Source organism: Benincasa hispida, chromosome 11 (assembly GCF_027475165.1).
Source record: "Benincasa hispida cultivar pf3 chromosome 11, pf3_genome.v1.1, whole genome shotgun sequence".
Lineage (NCBI taxonomy): Eukaryota > Viridiplantae > Streptophyta > Magnoliopsida > Cucurbitales > Cucurbitaceae > Benincasa > Benincasa hispida.
The window spans coordinates 4683537-4703721 of record NC_143488.1 but is presented as its reverse complement, the minus strand read 5'-3'; the positions used below and the strand labels follow the sequence as shown (position 1 = coordinate 4703721).

General features: G+C 35.2%; 3 protein-coding genes across 12 annotated transcripts; 1 reads left to right on the top strand and 2 right to left on the bottom strand.

The window, feature by feature from the left end:
* Positions 1 to 390: 390 nt before the first annotated feature.
* LOC120092109 (WAT1-related protein At5g47470) lies at positions 391 to 2561 on the bottom strand. Its single transcript, XM_039050317.2, has 7 exons — positions 2374 to 2561; positions 2039 to 2104; positions 1797 to 1913; positions 1454 to 1694; positions 932 to 1096; positions 684 to 835; positions 391 to 595 (listed from the first exon to the last, which is right to left on the bottom strand). The coding sequence occupies exons 1-7, from the start codon at positions 2559 to 2561 to the stop codon at positions 469 to 471; spliced, it is 1056 nt and encodes a 351-aa protein (XP_038906245.1). The 3' UTR covers positions 391 to 468.
* A 1520-nt stretch (positions 2562 to 4081) lies between these two features.
* LOC120091359 (putative pentatricopeptide repeat-containing protein At5g47460) lies at positions 4082 to 6127 on the top strand. Its single transcript, XM_039049357.2, has one exon. The coding sequence runs from the start codon at positions 4200 to 4202 to the stop codon at positions 6015 to 6017; it is 1818 nt and encodes a 605-aa protein (XP_038905285.1). The 5' UTR covers positions 4082 to 4199; the 3' UTR covers positions 6018 to 6127.
* Positions 6128 to 6609: 482 nt separating this feature from the next.
* On the bottom strand, positions 6610 to 9146 carry LOC120089768 (protein NONRESPONDING TO OXYLIPINS 2, mitochondrial). 10 transcript variants are annotated; one of them, XR_005485321.2, is made up of 5 exons: positions 8912 to 9143; positions 8691 to 8809; positions 8021 to 8109; positions 7432 to 7473; positions 6610 to 7026 (listed from the first exon to the last, which is right to left on the bottom strand). XR_005485321.2 is itself a non-coding variant. In XM_039047160.2 (4 exons), exons 1-3 carry the CDS (start codon positions 9064 to 9066, stop codon positions 7454 to 7456), a joined length of 294 nt encoding a protein of 97 aa, XP_038903088.1. In that variant the 5' UTR covers positions 9067 to 9143; the 3' UTR covers positions 6610 to 7026; positions 7432 to 7453. The 10 variants fall into 10 exon arrangements, 5 of the variants coding, with proteins under 5 accessions (XP_038903088.1, XP_038903087.1, XP_038903086.1 ...); XR_005485318.2 differs by having other exon boundaries at positions 6696 to 7026; positions 8631 to 8809; XR_005485319.2 differs by lacking the exon at positions 7432 to 7473 and having other exon boundaries at positions 8631 to 8809.
* Positions 9147 to 20185: the final 11039 nt, after the last annotated feature.

Here is a 20185-nt window from a genome sequence, read left to right as displayed (position 1 = left end):
CTTTTAAAAAAAGTACAATATATTTACAATTGTACTGATATAAATGATAAAAATCAACTACTTAAAAGTTATTCTATGCATCTAATCCTCTGTTCCATCATCACAAACTTGAGCACAACACAATCAAATCCAAACTAATATTCTACCAAAAAAAAAAGAATCAAAGAAGAAAAAAGAAAAAAGATGTGGTGTGTTGGTTGCTGAACTGAATCTTCTCTCTTTACAAAACTCAAGCATAGAGGACAGGATTTTGCCAAGAAAACAAACATCCAAAGATTGAGAGCTGCTCAAATTTCTGCAAAAGTTAATGGTCAAAATGTTGGAACTGTTATGAAATAACAATCCCAATCCCAAGCCTTATCCCATAATCTAAACTTTTCTCTTTTATTTTTTCCACTTGAAAATCCTTGAGTGTTTGTGTTTCTATGGCTAATGAACAAAAGTGAACTATGTATTCATTGAAATAATTCAACTTAAAAGAGGCTTGTCAACGTCGAACTCACTCTCGGGACAGTTTCGATTGACGTAACGTTCCTTCCCTTTCGCCCACAGGACGAAGTAGAGACCGGTGAACATGAGGAACATACCAGCAAGGCTGCAATGAAAAATAAATATGAAGATTATGCTCCAACGTGTTGGTTTATGACGACGATGACGACGAGAAATAGGTGGTAGTAATGTACCTCCCAATGTTGATGGATTCTCCCAAGGTGAAAACTGAGAGAATGAGTGAGCAAACGGTTCCGATTGGACTAAACATCGACACCAAAACTGGCCCTCGTTTCTTCATCGCCCACCCGTTGAAGCTCACGCAAGCACCGCTAATGGTTCCGCCCTTTTCGTCACCAATATTTGTAAAAGCATACATCAATATGCACACAATATGTAGAAAGAATGATCTCAAAAGAGCATAGAATTTAATGCTGCTTACTAGAACAAAATAGGCAGCCAATTCTTTACCACTGATCAGAAGTGGCCAACCAATGTCCAGTTTCTGATATTGAACTATCTGTACAACTATGGTTATGAGAACTCCAATGAGAGACGTTATCGCACACAACGACATCGGGGCCGGGAAATCGCCTAGTGTCGATGCCTGTCAATTGTCACACAATTCAATACATCATAAAATAGATTTGAATTAGTATTATGAAATCAACAAACAAAGAAAACAGAAAACGTAAAGAGTAGATAAATCAACATAATGATTTATGTAGTTCACTAATTATGTGTTAGCTACGTTCATGGAGAGAGATCAATTTATTATTAATGAGAATATTATATTACAAATTTAGATGTATCAGTAGAGTTAGAGACTTTGTATATAGCGTGCTCTTCTAAACCCTAAGGCCAAAAGCAATACCACCATGCTTGATTTTTTGGGGCGCAAGATAACAGATTCAAGACATTCTAACACTCTGTCGATGTTTATATAAAATAACAGCTAACATACCTGCAGAACAACTATGCTAGATAAAACGATGATCGCCGAGAAGAGATACACACAACCAAGGATCTTCTGTTCATTGAACACTTGTTCGGACGGAGGTGATTGTCGTGGGATATTATCTTTTGCAGCTGCATCCGACGACGCGCTGTGCATTATGCTCATGGTGAAGGCGCCTATCACACATAGAAATGTACCTAAAATCTTGATCTTGCTATAGATGCAACTTAGCTGAACTTTTTCTAATCTGCATTCATGATAATGTCTCTTATCGAACACGAAAAACAGTCGAAAACAAACAAATTTTTAGCCATATTTATCTGAAAAACATATAATGGCTTCAATGTACCTAAAGATCCAAGCAATGGCAAAGATGAGTCCCGGGGTGAGATTCGGCATCGCCGTAGCTAAAGCTGGCGAAGTTAGCTGTATTCCTTTCAGAAAAAGAGATTGAAACAATGTAACCCTACAAACAAACACAATGCTCCAAATCACTTTTCTCTTACAATAATCAATCCATATTTTCATAACTAGAGAACCAAAAAATGGTATTTATTTTCATCGGTGGGTTGAGCCACATAACTTTCTTACCCTCCAAATGATATGAGAAGAAGCTGAAGGATCAACTTTAGACTAAGTTTCTTTGGCCAATCATGCCTACACAAAACAATGAACTTTTGTATTTCATCATTCAAATTCTTCAACCAAAAAAAGGGGAAAAAAACACATTTTCCCACTCCGTTAAATCACTGATTGACCCAAAGATTTAATGTGTAAAAGTAAATTTAATATTAGGACTTGAATACAAGACCTCCTAAGCACACCTACTCTAATACCATATTAAATCACCGATTGACCTAACAATTTAAGTTGATGAGTGAAGGTAAATTTGATATTATATCATGTAATGATAAGAAAAAACGAACCTTTCAAAATAAACAGCAATGGGAGAGACAATGAGAAAAGTGGAGAAGGTAGAGAAGATGACCAGAGTTAAAGGATTAATCCCCAAAGACATAAGAAAACTCATAAAAACAGAGTTCCCTGCATATACAAATTGCACTCCAACCAACCCACTCATTATTGCAAAATTTTCCATTGTTTCTCTCTTCATCTTTTTTGTTTTTTGTTTTTGTTTTTTAATTTTCTTTTTGTTTTTAACAGAAATCACAGAAGAAAATGCTTTTCTCTCCTATGCTTTCTCATTTTTTTTTTCTGCAAATCTTCTTCTTTCCAAACAATTTTCTTGCTTTGATTCTCTTTTTCTCTTTTTTCTTTTCTTACCAATCAATGATATCCATTTCCTTTGCTTATTTTAGTAATATCTCCCAAAATTGAAGGAAAATGTTTGGTTATACTTAGTTTTGCATATATAGCTTCAAAGGGAATTGAGATTTTTGTTGTCTTTGATTCTAAACCTTTGCTCTCTCTTTCTCTATAATGTGAAATTGTTGGCTGAAATGAATCTCTATCTCAGCCTCATTTGAGCATTTTTCTTGTTACCTATATTCTCTCTACATTGATGAACTATATTTAGTAATCTCTTCTTTATGCTCTTCTCCAATTTCTTAGCTTCACTCTTTTACCTTTCTTCTTCTTTCTTTCTCTCTCTCTCTCTTTTTTGGGAAGAAAGAGAATAGAAAAAGAGAGATAAAAGAGAAGTATAATAACCTATTTGTTTTTATAGATTTTAGATCTAGTTTATATTTGATTTTTGACTTTTAAATTATTGTATGTTTTTTAGATTATTTTTTATTACACACTTAAGTTTCAAAATGTTATATTTGTACTCTTGAATTTTGAAATTTATTTCCATTTGGTCTCCAAATTCTTATATTTATACTTCAGTCATTGATTTTTCACCGTCCACTCATTTTTTTTCATGGATTTTATTGTTAGTAATTAATTAAAAGAATTGATTAATTATAATTAAATTAGTTTATACTAATTTTTCCTCACGATTAAAATTAACTACAAAAATTATCATCATAATTAATTTAGATTAGTTAATAAAAGTCAATGTCAAAGCATTAATAAACCGTTTGGGAATAAAAGTGTAAAATAAGGACTAACTGGAAACTAAACTTAAATCTCAAAAACAAAAATATAACATTTTGAAACCTACGAAACAAACGAAAATTAATGTCAAAACTCAGTAATAAAAATGTACATATGAAATGGAGACTAGACTTAAAGCCAATTGACCAAAATGGTACTAAATCCCTAATATATCTATACTTTAAAAAAGTGGATGATTTTATTTTCTTTTTTATTTGCAATATTGTATAAAATGTCTACTATAAATTTTAAAAACATTAAATTTGTCTACATATAATATACTTTACATTCAATGCAATCAAATTAATTTTACAACAAAGTAAAATCAACTAGAAAAATAATAAGTACAATATACATGGTATTAAATGGGTTTCAATAGCTCAGTTCACATTAACTGTAATTGATATGTTCTTCTTCATTAAAGATTAAAGTTTATATCCTCATTTTTACAATTGTTGTACAAGAAAAAATTAATTTAATAAACCACTACAAGCATAGTTCAAAAACTTTATGATAAAACCGGTAAAATAAATATACTTTTAAAGATTCAAATCTCCTCCACCATTTGGTGAAGTCGAAAAAAAAAATAAAAACAAAAACAAAAAAACTCAAACTCAAATTATTGCTACTATTATAAGAGGGGAAAGAGGGAAAACGAAACCGGTTTGGCCATGGGGAATTGATTTACAAAATTATGCAAAGACCCTTCTCAAGCAAACTACTATTATACCTACAAACACAAAATCCCCTTCTTCAAAAATCTGTCACCACAATCTCAATTCACGATGCCAGCAATTTTCAGCCATGTTTCTCAATCGATTATCAAGCTCCATGGACCAGCCTCCGAACGGCTCTTGCCGGTGGCGGCCGCACCGCTGAGTTGGCTCTAACCAAGGCCTTTCAGGCGCTCAAATGCAACCCAAATGGCTACGTTCTAGTTCAACTGGTTCGAGCCTGCACGAGCCACGCTTGGGATTCCTGTGGCCACCAGCTTCACTGCTACATTTTACGATCTGGGTTTGCCTCTAATGTCTTCGTGGGCACAGCTATGGTCAATTTCTATATAAAAAGTGAGTCCTTTGATAGTGCCCATAAGGTGTTCGATGAAATGCCTCAACCAAGTTTGGTTTCTTGGAACTCCTTGATTTCTGGTTTTGTGCATTGTGGCCAGTTTCGCAAGGCTTTGTCTTTGTTTATTCAGCTTGATGGGTCTGAAAATCTTGTGGATTCATATTCTTTGTCTACAGCTTTGAGTGCCTCTAGTCAGCTGGGTTGGCTGAAATTGGGGCAGTCGATTCATTCAAAAGTTGTAAAACTTGGGGTGGCAGACAATACCATTGTTGCTAATTGTTTAATTGACATGTATGGAAAATGTGAGTCTTTCGAAGAGGCAGTTAAAGTGTTTAATGAGATTATTGATAAGGATGTAATTTCATGGAATTCAGTTATTGCAGCTAGTGCTAGAAATGGAAGGCTAGAACAGGCGTCGAGATATTTGCGACAGATGCCTCAACCCGATACTATATCATATAATGAACTGATAAATGGTTATGCTCAATTCGGAGAAATTGAAGTTGCTGTAGAAATTCTATCGAAGATGGATAGTCCAAACTCTTCATCTTGGAATGCAGTGTTAACAGGATATGTTGATAGGGATGAAGCATGGAAAGCTTTGAGTTTCTTCACTAAGATGCACTTGTGGGACGTTGGGATGGATCAATTCACATTTTCAAGCATTTTGAGTGGCGTTGCAGGGCTCTCGGCATTGAAATGGGGTTTGGCAATCCATTGTTGCATAACTAAATGTGGTTTAGGTAAATCGACTGTTGTTGGCAGCGCTCTAATCGATATGTACTCCAAATGTGGGCATGTAAACTATGCTGAAATGATATTTCAGTCATTGCCCAAGAAGAACTTGGTATCTTGGAATGCAATGATCTCAGGTTTGGCTCACAATGGGAAAACAATGGAAGTTATCCATCTTTTTGAGAAGCTAAAGAAGATGAAAGATGTAAAACCTGATAACATTACATTTCTCAACATTCTACTATCATGTTCAGATAACCAGCTTCCGTTGGAGGCCACAATGCAGTACTTCAAATCAATGGTTGAGGATTATGGTATCAAACCAACTATTGAGCATTGTTGTACTATGGTTAGGCTAATGGGACAAAGAGGGGATGTATATAGAAGTAAGAGGCTGATACATGAATTAGGGTTTGATACGAGCGGATCGGTTTGGCGAGCTTTTCTGGGTGTTTGTGGCGCTTCGAGGGATCTAAAACTGGCGAAAGTAGCAGCAGCAAAAGTAACAGTATTGGGAGCTGCTGATGATTATGTACATGTTATGATGTCTAACATATGCGCATCTCATGGAAAATGGAGAGATGTGAAATTAATTAGGGAACTGATGAGAAAGAACGGGGTTAGAAAAGAAACTGGATATAGTTGGTTGATTGAGATGGAAAACGAAATTTCTTCATCAAACCAGTCCATGTTGAATAACCTTTAAAACTAGAATTAGGTTCATCTTTGGAATTTCGTTTGCATAAACTTCCAAAATTTTCAATCGAGACTGCTATTAATGGATTTAACTGAACTAAAATTTTTCTTTGAATTCAACACGGAGTTGGCACATCTTGAATCAAAAAAGACATATGCCCAAACAATGTCGTAAGATTTTTCTGAGTTCAGCACGTTCAGTCACAGCACAACAGAACTAAATTTTTTCTTTGAGCTAAGATCATGATCCCTTGTACAATATCATTTCCAACAAGCCCTTGGTGTAAGCAAGGATGGAAATATGTCAATATATCCATAAATCCAAAAATTCAATATCAATATTAAATATCCATGGATATCTCCAACATCTTATATAAATACAGTAAAACATATTAAAAATGTCATCTATTTAGTCCAATACGAAACTACTAATAACAATATCCTTAACTTATTTTTTGAGTAAAAATAATTTAATTATTAATCTAAATAAATTTTATAAATTTCATGATTTATATAAATATCTATCAATATCGATATTTTATCAACATATCCGTCAATATATTGACAAAATTGATATCCACGATGATATTTTAATCCCTGGGTGTAAGAACGTCGTAAGTTATTATACAAAATATGGTAGGCCTCATGTTGGTTGCATGTTCTAGGAGTGACACCAAAACAGCTCCCATTTGTCTACAAGATAAATTATACCACAAAAACAAGAAAATAGTATGATGCGTATCTCAACTTAGAAACGTACATATCCAATGTATGACACAGATCAAACATTTATAACCCACAACAATGGGAAAATATGATATCCTGAGTTTCCATGATAACTAGAATCACTATATTCTTATTTCAACACAATCTGTCGTTTGGAAGAATCAAAATTAGTTAACCAAATCGAGCAGTATTCGTCACAGTTGGTAAAAGAAATCTCTAAACCATTGCCGACATCCCCTTGTCACTGCAACAATCTGCCCAAAGAAGTCACCTTGGAACGGATAAACCTAACTCTGCAGCCACAGAATACAAATACAAAATAAGAAAAACAGTCTAAGAATATCGGTAGATTTCTACTGCTGGAATCGAGTCCAAAAAAGCAACATGACTCATTATATCTCATTCAATATAACTGATGCAGCAAGCAATCTAGTTTTACTTCTATAGTTGCAAAGATAACCAAACATTAGTGTCAGCAATGCCAACAATAAATGATTCTTGAGTAATATAGATTTTTCTTGAGTTAGCTGGCTGTCCCGTAACATCAGTCGAGGCGTGCGTGTATTAGCACAGAAATAAAGGAGTATGAGATTGGTTTCATCACAATTACATGAGGCAACCAAAGGCACTAAGAACCCTTTACACATCACACAAAAGTGACATTTCTAGATTAGTGAAGCATAGAGTAACTGGCCCACCTTCACAAACAGCAAATATGTCTCACGTACCATCAATTGCATCTGGGGCAATGAGAAGTTATGTCATATAGATTATTTGATAAAAGAAATTAACGGGTTGAATGATAAGAACAATCATAAGATTATATGTGAGCAACAATGATGCAGATCATCAAACAAACAAAGCTTAGTTCACATAACAGATTAACAATTAACTAAAACTATTGACTGCACTGGATCATCCCTTTACTCTAATGTCATGACCTCCACCCTAGAATAGAACAGATTCTTGTCGAGATAACTTTTGTCAGGATGATGATAGCTAGATCGCGGAGACAAAGCTGATTGATGGGCAAACCTAATTTGTCATTCCATTCTCGTAAATTTGGCAGTTCACTCTTCAAGTCAAAAGTTTTCCAAGGAAATCTACTCCTTAAGATTCAGGAATTGACTACTGCCGAATGAGAAAGCATGTGACACCTCAATTTTTCATATGGTAGTTAAGAGTGGCGCCAACCCACCACTGACAGAGACCACTAGTTCCTCACAATAACAGAAATCTGAATATCTTTGACATTTTAGGGCGACTATGAGATAATTGGTTTCATACTTGAAATCGATTCACTGCACCATAATCGGAAAGCTCCGTAAACTTCCAAACTATTTCTTTCAAGCAAATTGACAATTGATATCATGTGCCTGCAGCAACCAAATACTCCAGTCAGTTTCAAGGTCCCCAGTCAACAACCAAAGCCATTCCATTCCAGTTCTAGCAACTAATTTTACTCGAGAAAACGACCAATCGAACTGAGGGACAAAAGTTTGAACCAATTAACAACGAAACTACATACTGAAGGCAAAGGGAAGGACCAAGCCTACGATGGTTTCTCTTCCTAGGAAGGTTAACTTCGATGTTCTAGCTTAGCCTCCCATATTTTACATAACTTGACCAACAACCTCCTTAAGTATAAGCAACAATCCAGTGTTCTAAACTTCTAAACTAAAATTGCAACAATTTTAACAGAATGACATCAAAAAAGAAAACCCCCGAAAAATATCAAGAAACATTCCACTTCATACAGAATCTGCAAGATTTTCGGAACAATACAACAATGAAAGAGAAACAAGAATCAGCAAATACCAACACAAGGACACAGACAAACAATCGTAGAGCAATAAAAGGGAAGGTCTATAGACTAATGCATAAAAAAGCTACTCACACTTCAAAAGAAAGTACAATATTTCATGTTAGAGGCCGGGATAGGTGCAGCAGAGAATACCCTGAGAAAGCGCACGACAACTCCTCGAATTTGTGCTCAAACACGAAATCATTCTCGCTCCAGCAACCGCGTTGTGAAATGGCAAAAGGGACTGAATACATCCCAGCTCCGACGGAGACCTAACAGTAGATTAAGAACGTTAGCAAAAGAACAAACAGAAAACTGAAACAACGAACAAAGATATACGGAACAAGGAGAAAGAAAAGGATAAAGAAAGATACCTGGCGAGCGAGAATCGGCGAACAGATGGTGCGGTGGATTTGGCAGGTAGAGGGAAGGGAGAAGATGAAGATTTAGCCGACGTATTCGTACGGACGAATGTTCTGAATGAGGATTGAGAGATTCTACTCGCAATTCTTTGGCAAGCGGAAGCCATGAAAGAAGAAATGGAGATCTGGGAATTCTACAAGAAACGACTGAACTGAAGGGGTTAAGGGTTTTAGAAGAGTGATAACATTAATAATTATTAAATTTTGAAGGGAGAAAAGTATAAAATAAATAAATGGGCTGGGCTTTGCATTTTGGGTTGGGCTGACCTATCTATTATTTCTCAAGATTATACAATAAATTTTATGTGAACTCGTTGAGGTGTCAAATCCATAAAAGACTTCACTTTTAACCAAAAAAAGAGCGATTTACCAAAATTATCAAAGAGAACTATCTTTCATAAAGTATGCAAAAAAAAAGTGACGAGGAACAATTTGATGGACTATATTTAATTGAATTTGAGATGAAAGTTTAGCCCCTGTTTGGTAATACTTTGTTTTTTTTGTTTTTTGTTTTTGTTGGTTTTTGAAAAATAAATCTATTTCCTCTACATTTTTTTACAATAATTTGCATATTTTTTAATTACAATGGTTAGTACTAGGTAAAATTTAAAAAAATAAAAACAAGTTTTTGAAAATTACTTGTTTTTTAATTTTTAAAATTTGGCTTAGTTTTTTAAACCATTAATAAAAAGTAGATAACAAAGAAAGAAATTTAGAGGTAAAAATAGTGTCTATGATCTTAATTTAAAAAAAACAAAAACAAAAAATCAAGGTCGAAATGGTTATCAAATTGGACCTGCTTTTTTTAGTTTTCAAATTTTGACTATATTTTTTAAATTTGGAGGTGAAAATAACATTTATAGTCTTAATTTTTTTTTTTTTTTTTAAAAAAAAAAAAAAAAAAAAAAGGATTAAAAAACGGATCATAGAATTGGATATGTTTTGGTGGAAACTTCTACTTCTTATCCATTGCTATCAGGCATTTGTACTTTTAGAAATAATCTACAGAATATTTACCAATAGTTCAATAAATTGCAAATAACATGTATAAGGCTTTTTATTTGATTGTTTACCAAATACCATGGATATGTGTGTTTTGTGAATTTCAAATTCAAGCATATCATCAAAGAAAAAATGTTGATTTAGTTTAAAGTTTAGTCCAGTAGAGTGCTTGCGCTAGACTTCGCAATAAAATATTTCCTTTTTTTTTTTTTTTTTTTTGGTCGTTTTCAAGTAAAATCGTTTGTTCTAAAAAATCCATTTTCAAAACTTCAAATCATTTTAAAATTTCTAATGATCGATTAGAGAGATTATTAATTATCGTATATGTTTTTCTTTTCTTTTTTTTTTTTAATAGAATTCTAGGTGTTTAGGATTTGAATTTTATCTTTATTTGAATTATGTAAGTCTTGTGTAGTAACCATTTTATTTTTTATTTTTGTTTTTGAAAATTAAGCATATGACTACTTCCACCTCTAAATTTCTTAACTAAAAAAAGTAGCTCTCCGAAAGTTGTATTTGTTTTTTGAATTTGGCTAAAAATTCAACCATTGCACTTAAGAAAAATACAAATCGTGTAAGAAATGTGGATGATATGGGTGGCGTGGGTGGAGACGTATGTTTTGCGTGGGCGGTCGTTGTGGGCTGTTCGGAGTGAGGTTGGGAGGTCTTGGTGCTTGAGGGCTATCTTGCGAAGTAGAGATAGATTCAAGCATCCGGTTCGTTTGATGATTGGCGATGGACGGTCTTGTTTTGTTTGGTGGGATCCTTGGTTGCCGGGGGCGCGATATTGGATTCATACGGGTCTACGGTGGTTCATGATGCAAGGAGTAGTTTGGAAGCGCGGTTGTCGGAGTTCTTGGATGGTGAGGGAGGTTGGAGATGGCCTACAGTGTCTTGGGAGCTGCTTGAGATCTGTGATTTTATCCAGACAGTGGGGCCTAGAGTGAGGGAAGAGGATTATTGGGTTTGGGTGTCAGATGCTAGAGGTCGGTTTTCTATCGCTAGTGCTTGGGAGAGTATACGTCCTCGTCGTCCTAGGGTGTCTTGGGCTGGTATTTTGTGGGCGGGGGTAGTATTCCGCATCACTCCTTTTGTGTGTGGTTAGCAGTGAGGGACAGGTTGGGTATGCGGGATTGGTTGAGGAGTTGAGGTGTGTTGTCAGAGGGGGGTATCTTCTGTATGGGGGAGGTGTGGAGTCGCGAGATCATTTATTTTTTGAGTGTGGGTTTGGGAGAAAGGTGTGGTCTAGTGTGTTGCGTCAGTTGGGTTCGATGCATCGAATGGCTGGTTGGGATGTAGAGTTGAGTTGGTTGTGTCGAGTGGGGTCGGGTAAGGGGGTGCGTAGTAAGTTGTTCCGTGTTTTTTGGTGTGTGTCCATATACTACATCTGGCAAGAGTGTAATTGGCGGCTGCATGGAGGTCAACCGAGGTCGGTGTCTGCTCTGATTCACCTTATGACCTCTATGGTTCGTGCTCGTGCTACTTCCTGGCGGGTTGGCCTTTTTGGTCTTATCTAGTGTGTGTACGGATATTTTTTCCTTTTGAATTTCACGTTGTTCTCTGTTTTGCTGTAGCCCTAGTTTGTGGGGTTTTGGGTTATTTTCTCCTTTCTTCCTAGTGGTTGCGAGTTTGCGTCTATGTGTTGGTTTTGTTCTGGTCTTATCTTATTGGTTTTGTTTTGGTTTTGTTGTCCTGTCTTTGCTTGTGCTTTGTTACTTTGATGCCTTGATCCCAGGCTGTGGGATCCTCCTTGTTGTTGTATAATAATATCACCTATTCTAAAAAAAAATGTGAATGATATATGATTAATTTTCAAAAACAAAATGGTAACCAAACGAGACAGTAGGAATTATGATTTGATAGGGGTTATTTTGGTCAATTAATAATTTGTATTTAATAATCCAAATTCCAAAAGTTTTTTTGCAATTTTTTAAAATGAAACTTTTTATTTTTCTACTTCTCTTATCAACCTTAGAAGTTAATAGATGGTAAAATTGATGTATTTTAGTTGTGGGATTCACAGACTAAAGTGAAGTTCACAACTCTGCTTTCTCTCCCCTCCCCCAACTTCTTAAGCCAAGCACCATTTAAAATAAATTTTGATTGAGAATTAATGAATTTAATCGATACAATTATATGTCTCGTACAATATTTATCTAGACAGAATATGTTGGGAATGATTTTGGGCTTTTGGCCAATGGCAAAAGAAAAATGAGTTTTTAACAATTTTGTAATCATTTATTTAAATTAATTTCAAGAATTAATTATTAATTAATTCTTCAATTAATTGTAAAAACGATTTTTATTTAATTCTTCAATTAATTCAAAAGACGGTTTTCATTCTTCAATTAATTTCCCTTTAAACGGTTCTTAGTTTATGAAAAAAATAGATGGAAAAGATTTCGCTTTTTCTTCTTCCTCATGTTTTCTTCCCTAGATATACTATTTTCTAAGCAATTTTTCCTCGATTCCAACCTGGTCTCTGGCAAATGCACATCAAAAATCGGGAGTTGTGTTAATCTTGGGGAGCAACCGGCTTTGGCGATTTAGCACTGAGGTTGCTCTAATCTTGCTTTCAAAGTAGTGAGTTTATCCACAACACAGTGATCGACATTCGGTTCCAACAATTTGAAAGAAAAAATTCACTCGAAATCATTATCAAATGATGATCAATTTTGTAGAGTTTTCGATCAGTCCAAGATTGAAACATCTTCTTCGTTCGTAGTCTCGCCCAATCTCAATCCGAGAAGTTATTTGCCCAATCTTCATGGTGCCATGATCCGAGGAAATAAAAATCAATAAATTTGTCATAAGGAAAGTCAAAGTTAAAACAATGCACTGGTAACTTTTCTTCAATGTCTCTCTCCACTTTGTTAATACTTTCTCAGAATTTGTTGCATATGTTCTTACCTTGTGTTGGATATTTAATTTTTATATGATTTACTGTTTCTGTAAATGAGTTCGATTGAAAATGAAAATTTGAAGCCTAAATTAGCTATTACTCTACTTTTTATGCTTTATTTTCTCTGTAGTATTTTTTGTGGAGGTCGGTTCACTGAAAAATTTTGCTTTGCCATTCGCATCAAAATAAAGGATAAAATTATTAGAATTGTCTCTATTGTTTGTAATTCCTTATTTTTGGAATTGTGTTTTGATTATACATGGACTATCGTGGTCGAACTAATGGTAGATCTTTTTTTTTTTAAAAAAAAAAAAAAATCCACTATAGCAATTTCATGTGTGAATAGTTATTTAGCTCCTGTTTTTATTTATTCTGAAGGTAAATGATGATCTGGTAGGGGATATCACCTAATTCATGGAAAGGTATAATCATAAGCCATCAAATTGAATTAAATTATGTTGGAAAGAAATTTTGAAAGGGATTATATTTTGATTCATAGTTTTTAAATTGCATGGATATTTGAAATTAGGATTTATTTTTCTGTAATTTCAAATTGAAAAGAAAATTTAAGAACAAAGATGAAAAGTAAATATTTGGGAGAATAATTTAAGAAAATAATGGTCCAAATAGTTATGCATTAATTTTCAAAATGATTTGTTGTCATGATTTGAGAAATTTAGTGAGACAATTCAACATATTGTATTTTCATTTGTAATTAGTAAATTAGTGAACTAATTTATGTTGATTGTGTTATGTGCATGTGATAGAGTCTTGGAATGTGTGGTTTTTGTAGCATGATATTGAGTCTTGTGGCTAATCGTCATTGTCAATTTAGATGTTGATGACGGTGATATTTTCTTGCTTTGATTCAAATATGTCGAAAATAATTTGATCAGTGGTTTGTTCCACCAAATTCAAATTTTTCATGTGGTATTTTTTATTTTGTGAATACAGTTATGTTGTTGACTAATTGAAGGCTTCTTCACTCCTAATCTCTATATTTCATTGTTGTCTTCAATTTATCTTGAACGTGATTAATAGATGTACTTTCTTATATTTCGAACCATACGTTTTAGAATGGGTATTTTAGAACTAGAATGTGATCATAAATTTATTAATCCTTATAAATGAATTTCATTCTATACTTATTTTTTAAATGGTATGTTGACTAAGTCACCCAACTGAAGAAATGATTTGAAAATTTTGGAGAGAGCTCGACATATTGATTTTTCACTTTATGTTGAGTTAATTAGTGAACTGATTAACATTGGTTGCTAGACATGCTTGTGTTTTTGGGAAATATAGGTTTTACAACACTACATAAAATCTACAGTGCGGGTCTAATAGTTGTTGATCGTTAAGTATGATGGCTTTAAGGTGAAGACATTTCGATCGCATCCAATATTTAAATTTCAAACTATTGCCGATTTATATGATGATGGTATTGAGATATTCTTGATTAGATTAAAATATTGATTCAAATCCAAAATCATCGAGTTTCTCTGGTTGAATTTGACTGGACTTTAATATATGTTGAATATCTTATATTTTTAATCTCAACGATATATATTTCAAATTTTTATTTAAGGTATGAGAATTTGACAATTTTATTTTGCTATATTTGAGCATGGTATTCGATATATATTTGAATATTTCGTAATTAACAAATCATCTCATGACAAGTGCAATAAGAAAATAATCTTATTGTTGTTATTGTATTGTTTTTCATATCTTAAATGGGTTGTTATTGTGATTTATTTGAGCAAGTTTAATTATCATATTATCATGAATGGAAATAACATTCTATGTGTGTTATATTTGACAAAAGTTTATGCAAGCTTAAATTGTTATGTTTGGCCATTAAATTTCATGAAGTTGAAAAGTATTATTATTACTTATAAATAGAGTTTGGCCCTATAACATTATTTTGACTATCATATAGCTTGGTTGTAATATGATTATGTAAATTCTATCAATTTTATGTGAAAACTTGTAGAATTGGTGGTAATTTGAGATATTGTCTAAGCTAAAATATACTGATATTTTATAAGGACTTTTCATGTGTATATTGAAGGAACTCTTATACAAGAGTACGTATGAGCAGAAACAGATCTTTTCTATTCATTGTGATAGAATTTCCACATATACATTCAAACATACAAATATGCATTCACAACACTAAATTACTAGTATGCTTAAAGGAAAAACAAACAAGAGACTGGGAAAACATACCAATTGAAGATTTTTATTCACTTAAAATCTTGTTCTCTCCACGAACGACCAACTATCGTTCAGCAACACCTAATCGTCTACCACAAACAGTTTCGCACGAACACAAGGAAACGAGGATGACACCACCACTCGGAGCCCTCAGTATTCTCGAAGTGAGAATCCAAAGGGTGGGCTTTGTTCGGATTTGGTAGAGGGGAGGAGGAAAATAGATCGTATACAACGATCAAGCAAGTGGGAGAAAGACTCGTCTATCGTATAGACAAAATGCTTGATCGTTTAGGTGAAGTATACGATCGTGTAGGAAAAGCTAAGCGATCGTCTATACAATCGTTTAGTAAAAGATAAGCAATCGTTTAGTAAATGGCGCGTGTGGGTGTAAGCGATCATTAGTAAGTAACACTACCATATAGGCTTTGATTTACTAAGCGATGACCTTCTTAAACACTATATCATCAAATGCTTAACCCACCATGAGCTATTTAAGCGTCTCAAAACAATTCTTCATCTTACTCATCAGGTACGAAAACGGAAGAGACACCAGGCAATTATCCAATAATTGTCCAATTAATAAATAATAAATATAATCATATTATATTCATTGCCTATGGATTAATATCATATATTAATCATAGTATTTTTCCTCTACTAGATATAAATCATATTTATATCAAATTTCTTCCAAATTAATGTATCTCATACATAAAGTTAATTATATCATATATAATTAACGAGCTCAATTATATATAATTTAATTGAACTCCCTTTTGTCAATTTGAACATTTCAAACTGACCCAAAAACTGATTCTTAACTTGTATCCAAGCTACCAAGGAGACCTTATGAACCTATGGCTTGAAGCTCCAACGGTACTTGAATAACTAATTAAACTCTTTAGCCATGATATCCACCATCCGTTAACGGTCAGGCATTCCACTAAAGACCGACAACTAAACTCTTCTTACCATAGATATATTTCTATGTCCATCGGATATAACCAATCATCAATACGATGACTCTTCACAGATGCTCGATAGCTGGACCAATTTACCGTTTTGCCTCTATAGTTACATTTTACTCCTTAAGTACCATTGATCCCTCTAATGAACAATACAACATAGTCCTACAATGTGTGAACACCTCTCGAGCCATGAAAAGGTGTGTGGCGCCACATCGTTCAAGCCTCGGGATCAGCCCTTAAAGAAGCAATCTATTTACTTACTTCTGCTTCGGGGAAGGAGTGAACTCAATCTTGTGTAGCTGAGTTCCCAGCTCCCAAATTAGGCAAATCCCCAAAGTGATAGGTTTTAGTCGACACTCTGGCCACTCGTACCCATGCAAATCAAAGGACCGCCCTCAATGACAAGAATTCTCAACTCACTCAAGATTGAGGTCATGTTACCTATGGTCATTCTAGTGAAATGAAGTCTCTGTCATGAACGGGGTTATATGACGAGACGTTAACACTTCATGGTCAGGTCTTATATAAACTCTTTGTATAGGACACCCTCGCTCGCATGTCCTCTACATGAATGATTAGGGTCAAACCATTTGTTACAAGTCACAACACTTGTAATTATTCCACAAAGCGGACCGCATCCGTAGCGTTACTAGGATAAGGTTTCCCTCCTATATCCATATATTACAGACCATTTTGGTTGTCACTTAAGACATGATCCACTTGTATGTCACCACATACATGCTTAAGTTACATAAAGACAACCAAAGATTTTAAGTTTATTGGTTTGTGGTAAAACAAATAATACTTTCAAATATGCAAAGTCAAGAAGTGAAGTAAATATCATATATTATACATCATAAGCGTTCATACAAAATGTGTTTACAAACTACAGGACACGAGACTTTAGGACATCAATCCCAATAATCTCCCACTTTTCCTAAAGAGAATTGGGGTGTACAAAAAAACAAGTACAAAACAATAAACTAGAGCATAAAAACATAGTAAAATAAAATCTCCCACTTGCCATAGTTCAACCGCAGGCGATCCTGTAGACCCATGCTCTGAAGGTGACCCTTAAACACTCTAGTCGTGAGAGCTTTCCTAAACGGGTCAGCAATGTTTTGCTCCAAGGCGATCTTCGTGACGATCACGTCTCCTTGATGCACTATCTCGCGGATCAAATGATATTTCTGCTCTATGTGTTTGTCGCGCCTATGACTCCTGGGCTCCTTGGAGTTCGCCATATCACCACTATTGTCACAATAGAGGGTGATGGGCCTAGACATATTTGGAACAACTTTCAACTCTGTCAAGAACTTGCTGAGCCAGATGGCCTCCTTAGCAGCTTCACAAGCTGCTACGTACTCGGCTTCCATCATGGAGTTGTCGATGCACCCCTACTTAGTGCTCCGCCACACTACAACACCTTTGTTAAAAGTAAAAACTGACCCTGAAGTGGACTTCCAAGAGTCCTTATCAGTCTGAAAGTCAGAATCCGTGTATCCAATAAGGATCAAATCCCTAGACTCATACATGAGCATGTAGTCCCTCGTTCTTCGAAGATACTTGAGAATGTTCTTAACTGCGATCTAGTGACCTTGACCTGGGTTAGACTGATACCTACTAACTATTCCCACAACATAGCAGATGTCTGGCCTAGTGTAGAGCATCACATATATTAAACTATCGACGACATATGCATATGGGACCCATTTCATCTCCTTAACCTCTTGAGGCGTCTTAGGACACATGTCCTTAGACAAAGTGACTTCATGTTTGAATGGGAGTAAGCCTCTTTTGGAGTCTTGCATCGAGTACTTGAGCAAGATCTTGTCAATATCGATGCTTGAGACAGCAGTAGCACTTTGTTCTTACGATCCCGAAAGATCTGTATACCTAGAATAAACTGAGCCTCTCCCAAATCTTTCATTTGGAATTAGGTCGCTAGACAGTTCTTAACTGCTGTCAATAGACTTACATCATTCCCAATGAGGAGAATATTGTCTACATACAACACTAAGAAAACTACTAAACTGTTGACGATCTTCTTGTAAACACAAGGTTTATCAAAGTTTTGGTCAAAGCCATACGATTTGATCGCAATATCAAATCGAATATTCCAAGATCAAGACGCCTGTTTCAACCTATAAATGGACCGATTCAGTTTACAAACATTTTGCTCTTGACCTTGGGCAATGAATCCTTTGGGTTGCATCATGTAAACGGTCTCCTCAAGATTGTCATTCAGAAAAGCCGTCTTCACATCCATTTGTCAGATCTCATAATTATAATAAGTGGCAACGGACAGGAGGATGTGGATCGACTTTAACATGGTAATAGGTGAGAAAGTCTCCTCATAGTCGACTCCCTCCACCTGGGTATAACCCTTTGCCACAAATCGAGCCTTGAAGGTTTGCACCTTTCTATCAGCACCCCGTTTACGCTTGTAGATCCATTTACAACCTATAGGTCTTATCCCATCAGGCTGATCTACAAGATCTCATACTGAGTTGAAGTACATTGACTCCATCTCGAGATTCATAGCTTTGACCCGTTCATCCCGTTCAACATCCTCCATTGCCTTTTGATAAGAAAATGAATCCTCAACGTCGTCGTCTACCACCATAGCTAGGATTTTCTAAAACCCAAATAGCGATCAGGCAAGTTCATAACCCTCTCACTACGTCAAGGTTCTCTCAACTCTTGAGGTGGAATTGATCTACCAGATGAACTATCATCAACAACTCTGGCTGATGAAGCAGGTTCTTCAACAACTCTTATTGAAGTTTCAGTAGTTTCGTTGGAAAGCTCACGTAACACGACTTACTACATGGACTGTGCTCCCTGATATGATCCTCTTCCAGGAAAGTAGCGTTCGTGGAAACAAACACCCTGTTTTCGGACAGATCATAAAAGTAACCCCCTCTGTGCCTTTAGGGTAGCCTACAAAGAGGCACAACCTCGACCGTGGTTCCAACTTCTTGGGATTTGCCTCAAGCACATGTGCTAGGAAACCCCATATGCGGAAGTGACGTAAACTAGCTTTACGCCCATTCCACAACTCCAAAGGTGTTCTCGCAACACTCTTGAAAGGAACACAGTTGAGTATGTATACCATAATCTCTATTGCGAAATCCCAAAATGAGTCCGGTAAGGAAACGTAACTCATCATCGAATGAACCATGTCTAACAAGGTTCTATTTCTCCTCTCCGCTACACCATTCTTTTGAGGTGTACCCAACGCTGAGAGTTGGGACAATTCCATGTTCTAATAAATAGTCTTGGAACCTTGAATCCAAAAACTCTCCACCTCGATCTGATCGAAGTGTTTTAATCCTTCTATCCAAAGCATTCTTAACTTCAGCTTTGAATACTTTGAACTTTTCAAAAGATTCAGACTTTCATTGCATCAGATAAACATACCCATATCTAGAGTAATCATCAGTAAAACTGATAAAGTATTCATAGCCTTCTCGAGCTCGTACATTCATATGATCGCAAAGGTCAGAATGTACTAATTCTAGAGGCTCTTTGGCTTGATAACCTTTTCCAGTAAAAGGTCTTTTAGTCATCTTACCCTCAAGGCAAGATTCGCATACAGGTAAAGAATTTTCATCTAACTCGTTTAGAAGGTCATTCTTCACCAATCTCTCAATCCTATTGAGATTGGTGTGCCCTAATCGAAGGTGCCAAAGTTGGGTATTTTCTTTTGGAGAAACTCGTTGGCGTTTAGATTGAGTTACGACAGATTTAAACATCTCTATGTTATGGAGGGAACTTAAGGCTAACAGTCTTAGCACATACATGTTATTTTCCAGTTTAGCTATACAAATTTCAACACCATCCTTATGAATAAACACTTTATTCAGTTTTTTTTTTTTTTTTTTAAAAAAAAGAGTGTATTTGCATTGCAATAGACACTTTACATAAATAAGGTTCCTTTTAAGTTCAAGAACTACAAAGACATCTTTTAATACAAGAAACCTATTCTGTAAAGTTAACTGGATGTCTTCCATTGCCACGTCATCTCACCAGCCTCTAGCTGTCGCCAGGATCTAATCCCCTGAAAAGAAGAACAAACATGAATAGTGGCGCCCAAATCAATTGTCCAAGCAAAATCATCATTCTCCACTA

Coding starts and splice junctions, on each gene's coding strand:
- LOC120092109 (XM_039050317.2), bottom strand. CDS start 2,561: ATGAAGAGAGAAACAATGGAAAATTTTGCAATAATGAGTGGGTTGGTT. Junction 1,695..1,796: donor GCCATTGCTTGGATCTTTAG/GTACATTGAAGC, acceptor TCATGAATGCAG/ATTAGAAAAAGTTCAGCTAA. Junction 836..931: donor TGGCTGCCTATTTTGTTCTA/GTAAGCAGCATT, acceptor GGTGACGAAAAG/GGCGGAACCATTAGCGGTGC.
- LOC120091359 (XM_039049357.2), top strand. CDS start 4,200: ATGCAAAGACCCTTCTCAAGCAAACTACTATTATACCTACAAACACAA.
- LOC120089768 (XM_039047158.2), bottom strand. CDS start 9,066: ATGGCTTCCGCTTGCCAAAGAATTGCGAGTAGAATCTCTCAATCCTCA. Junction 8,810..8,911: donor CGCCGATTCTCGCTCGCCAG/GTATCTTTCTTT, acceptor ATCTACTGTTAG/GTCTCCGTCGGAGCTGGGAT.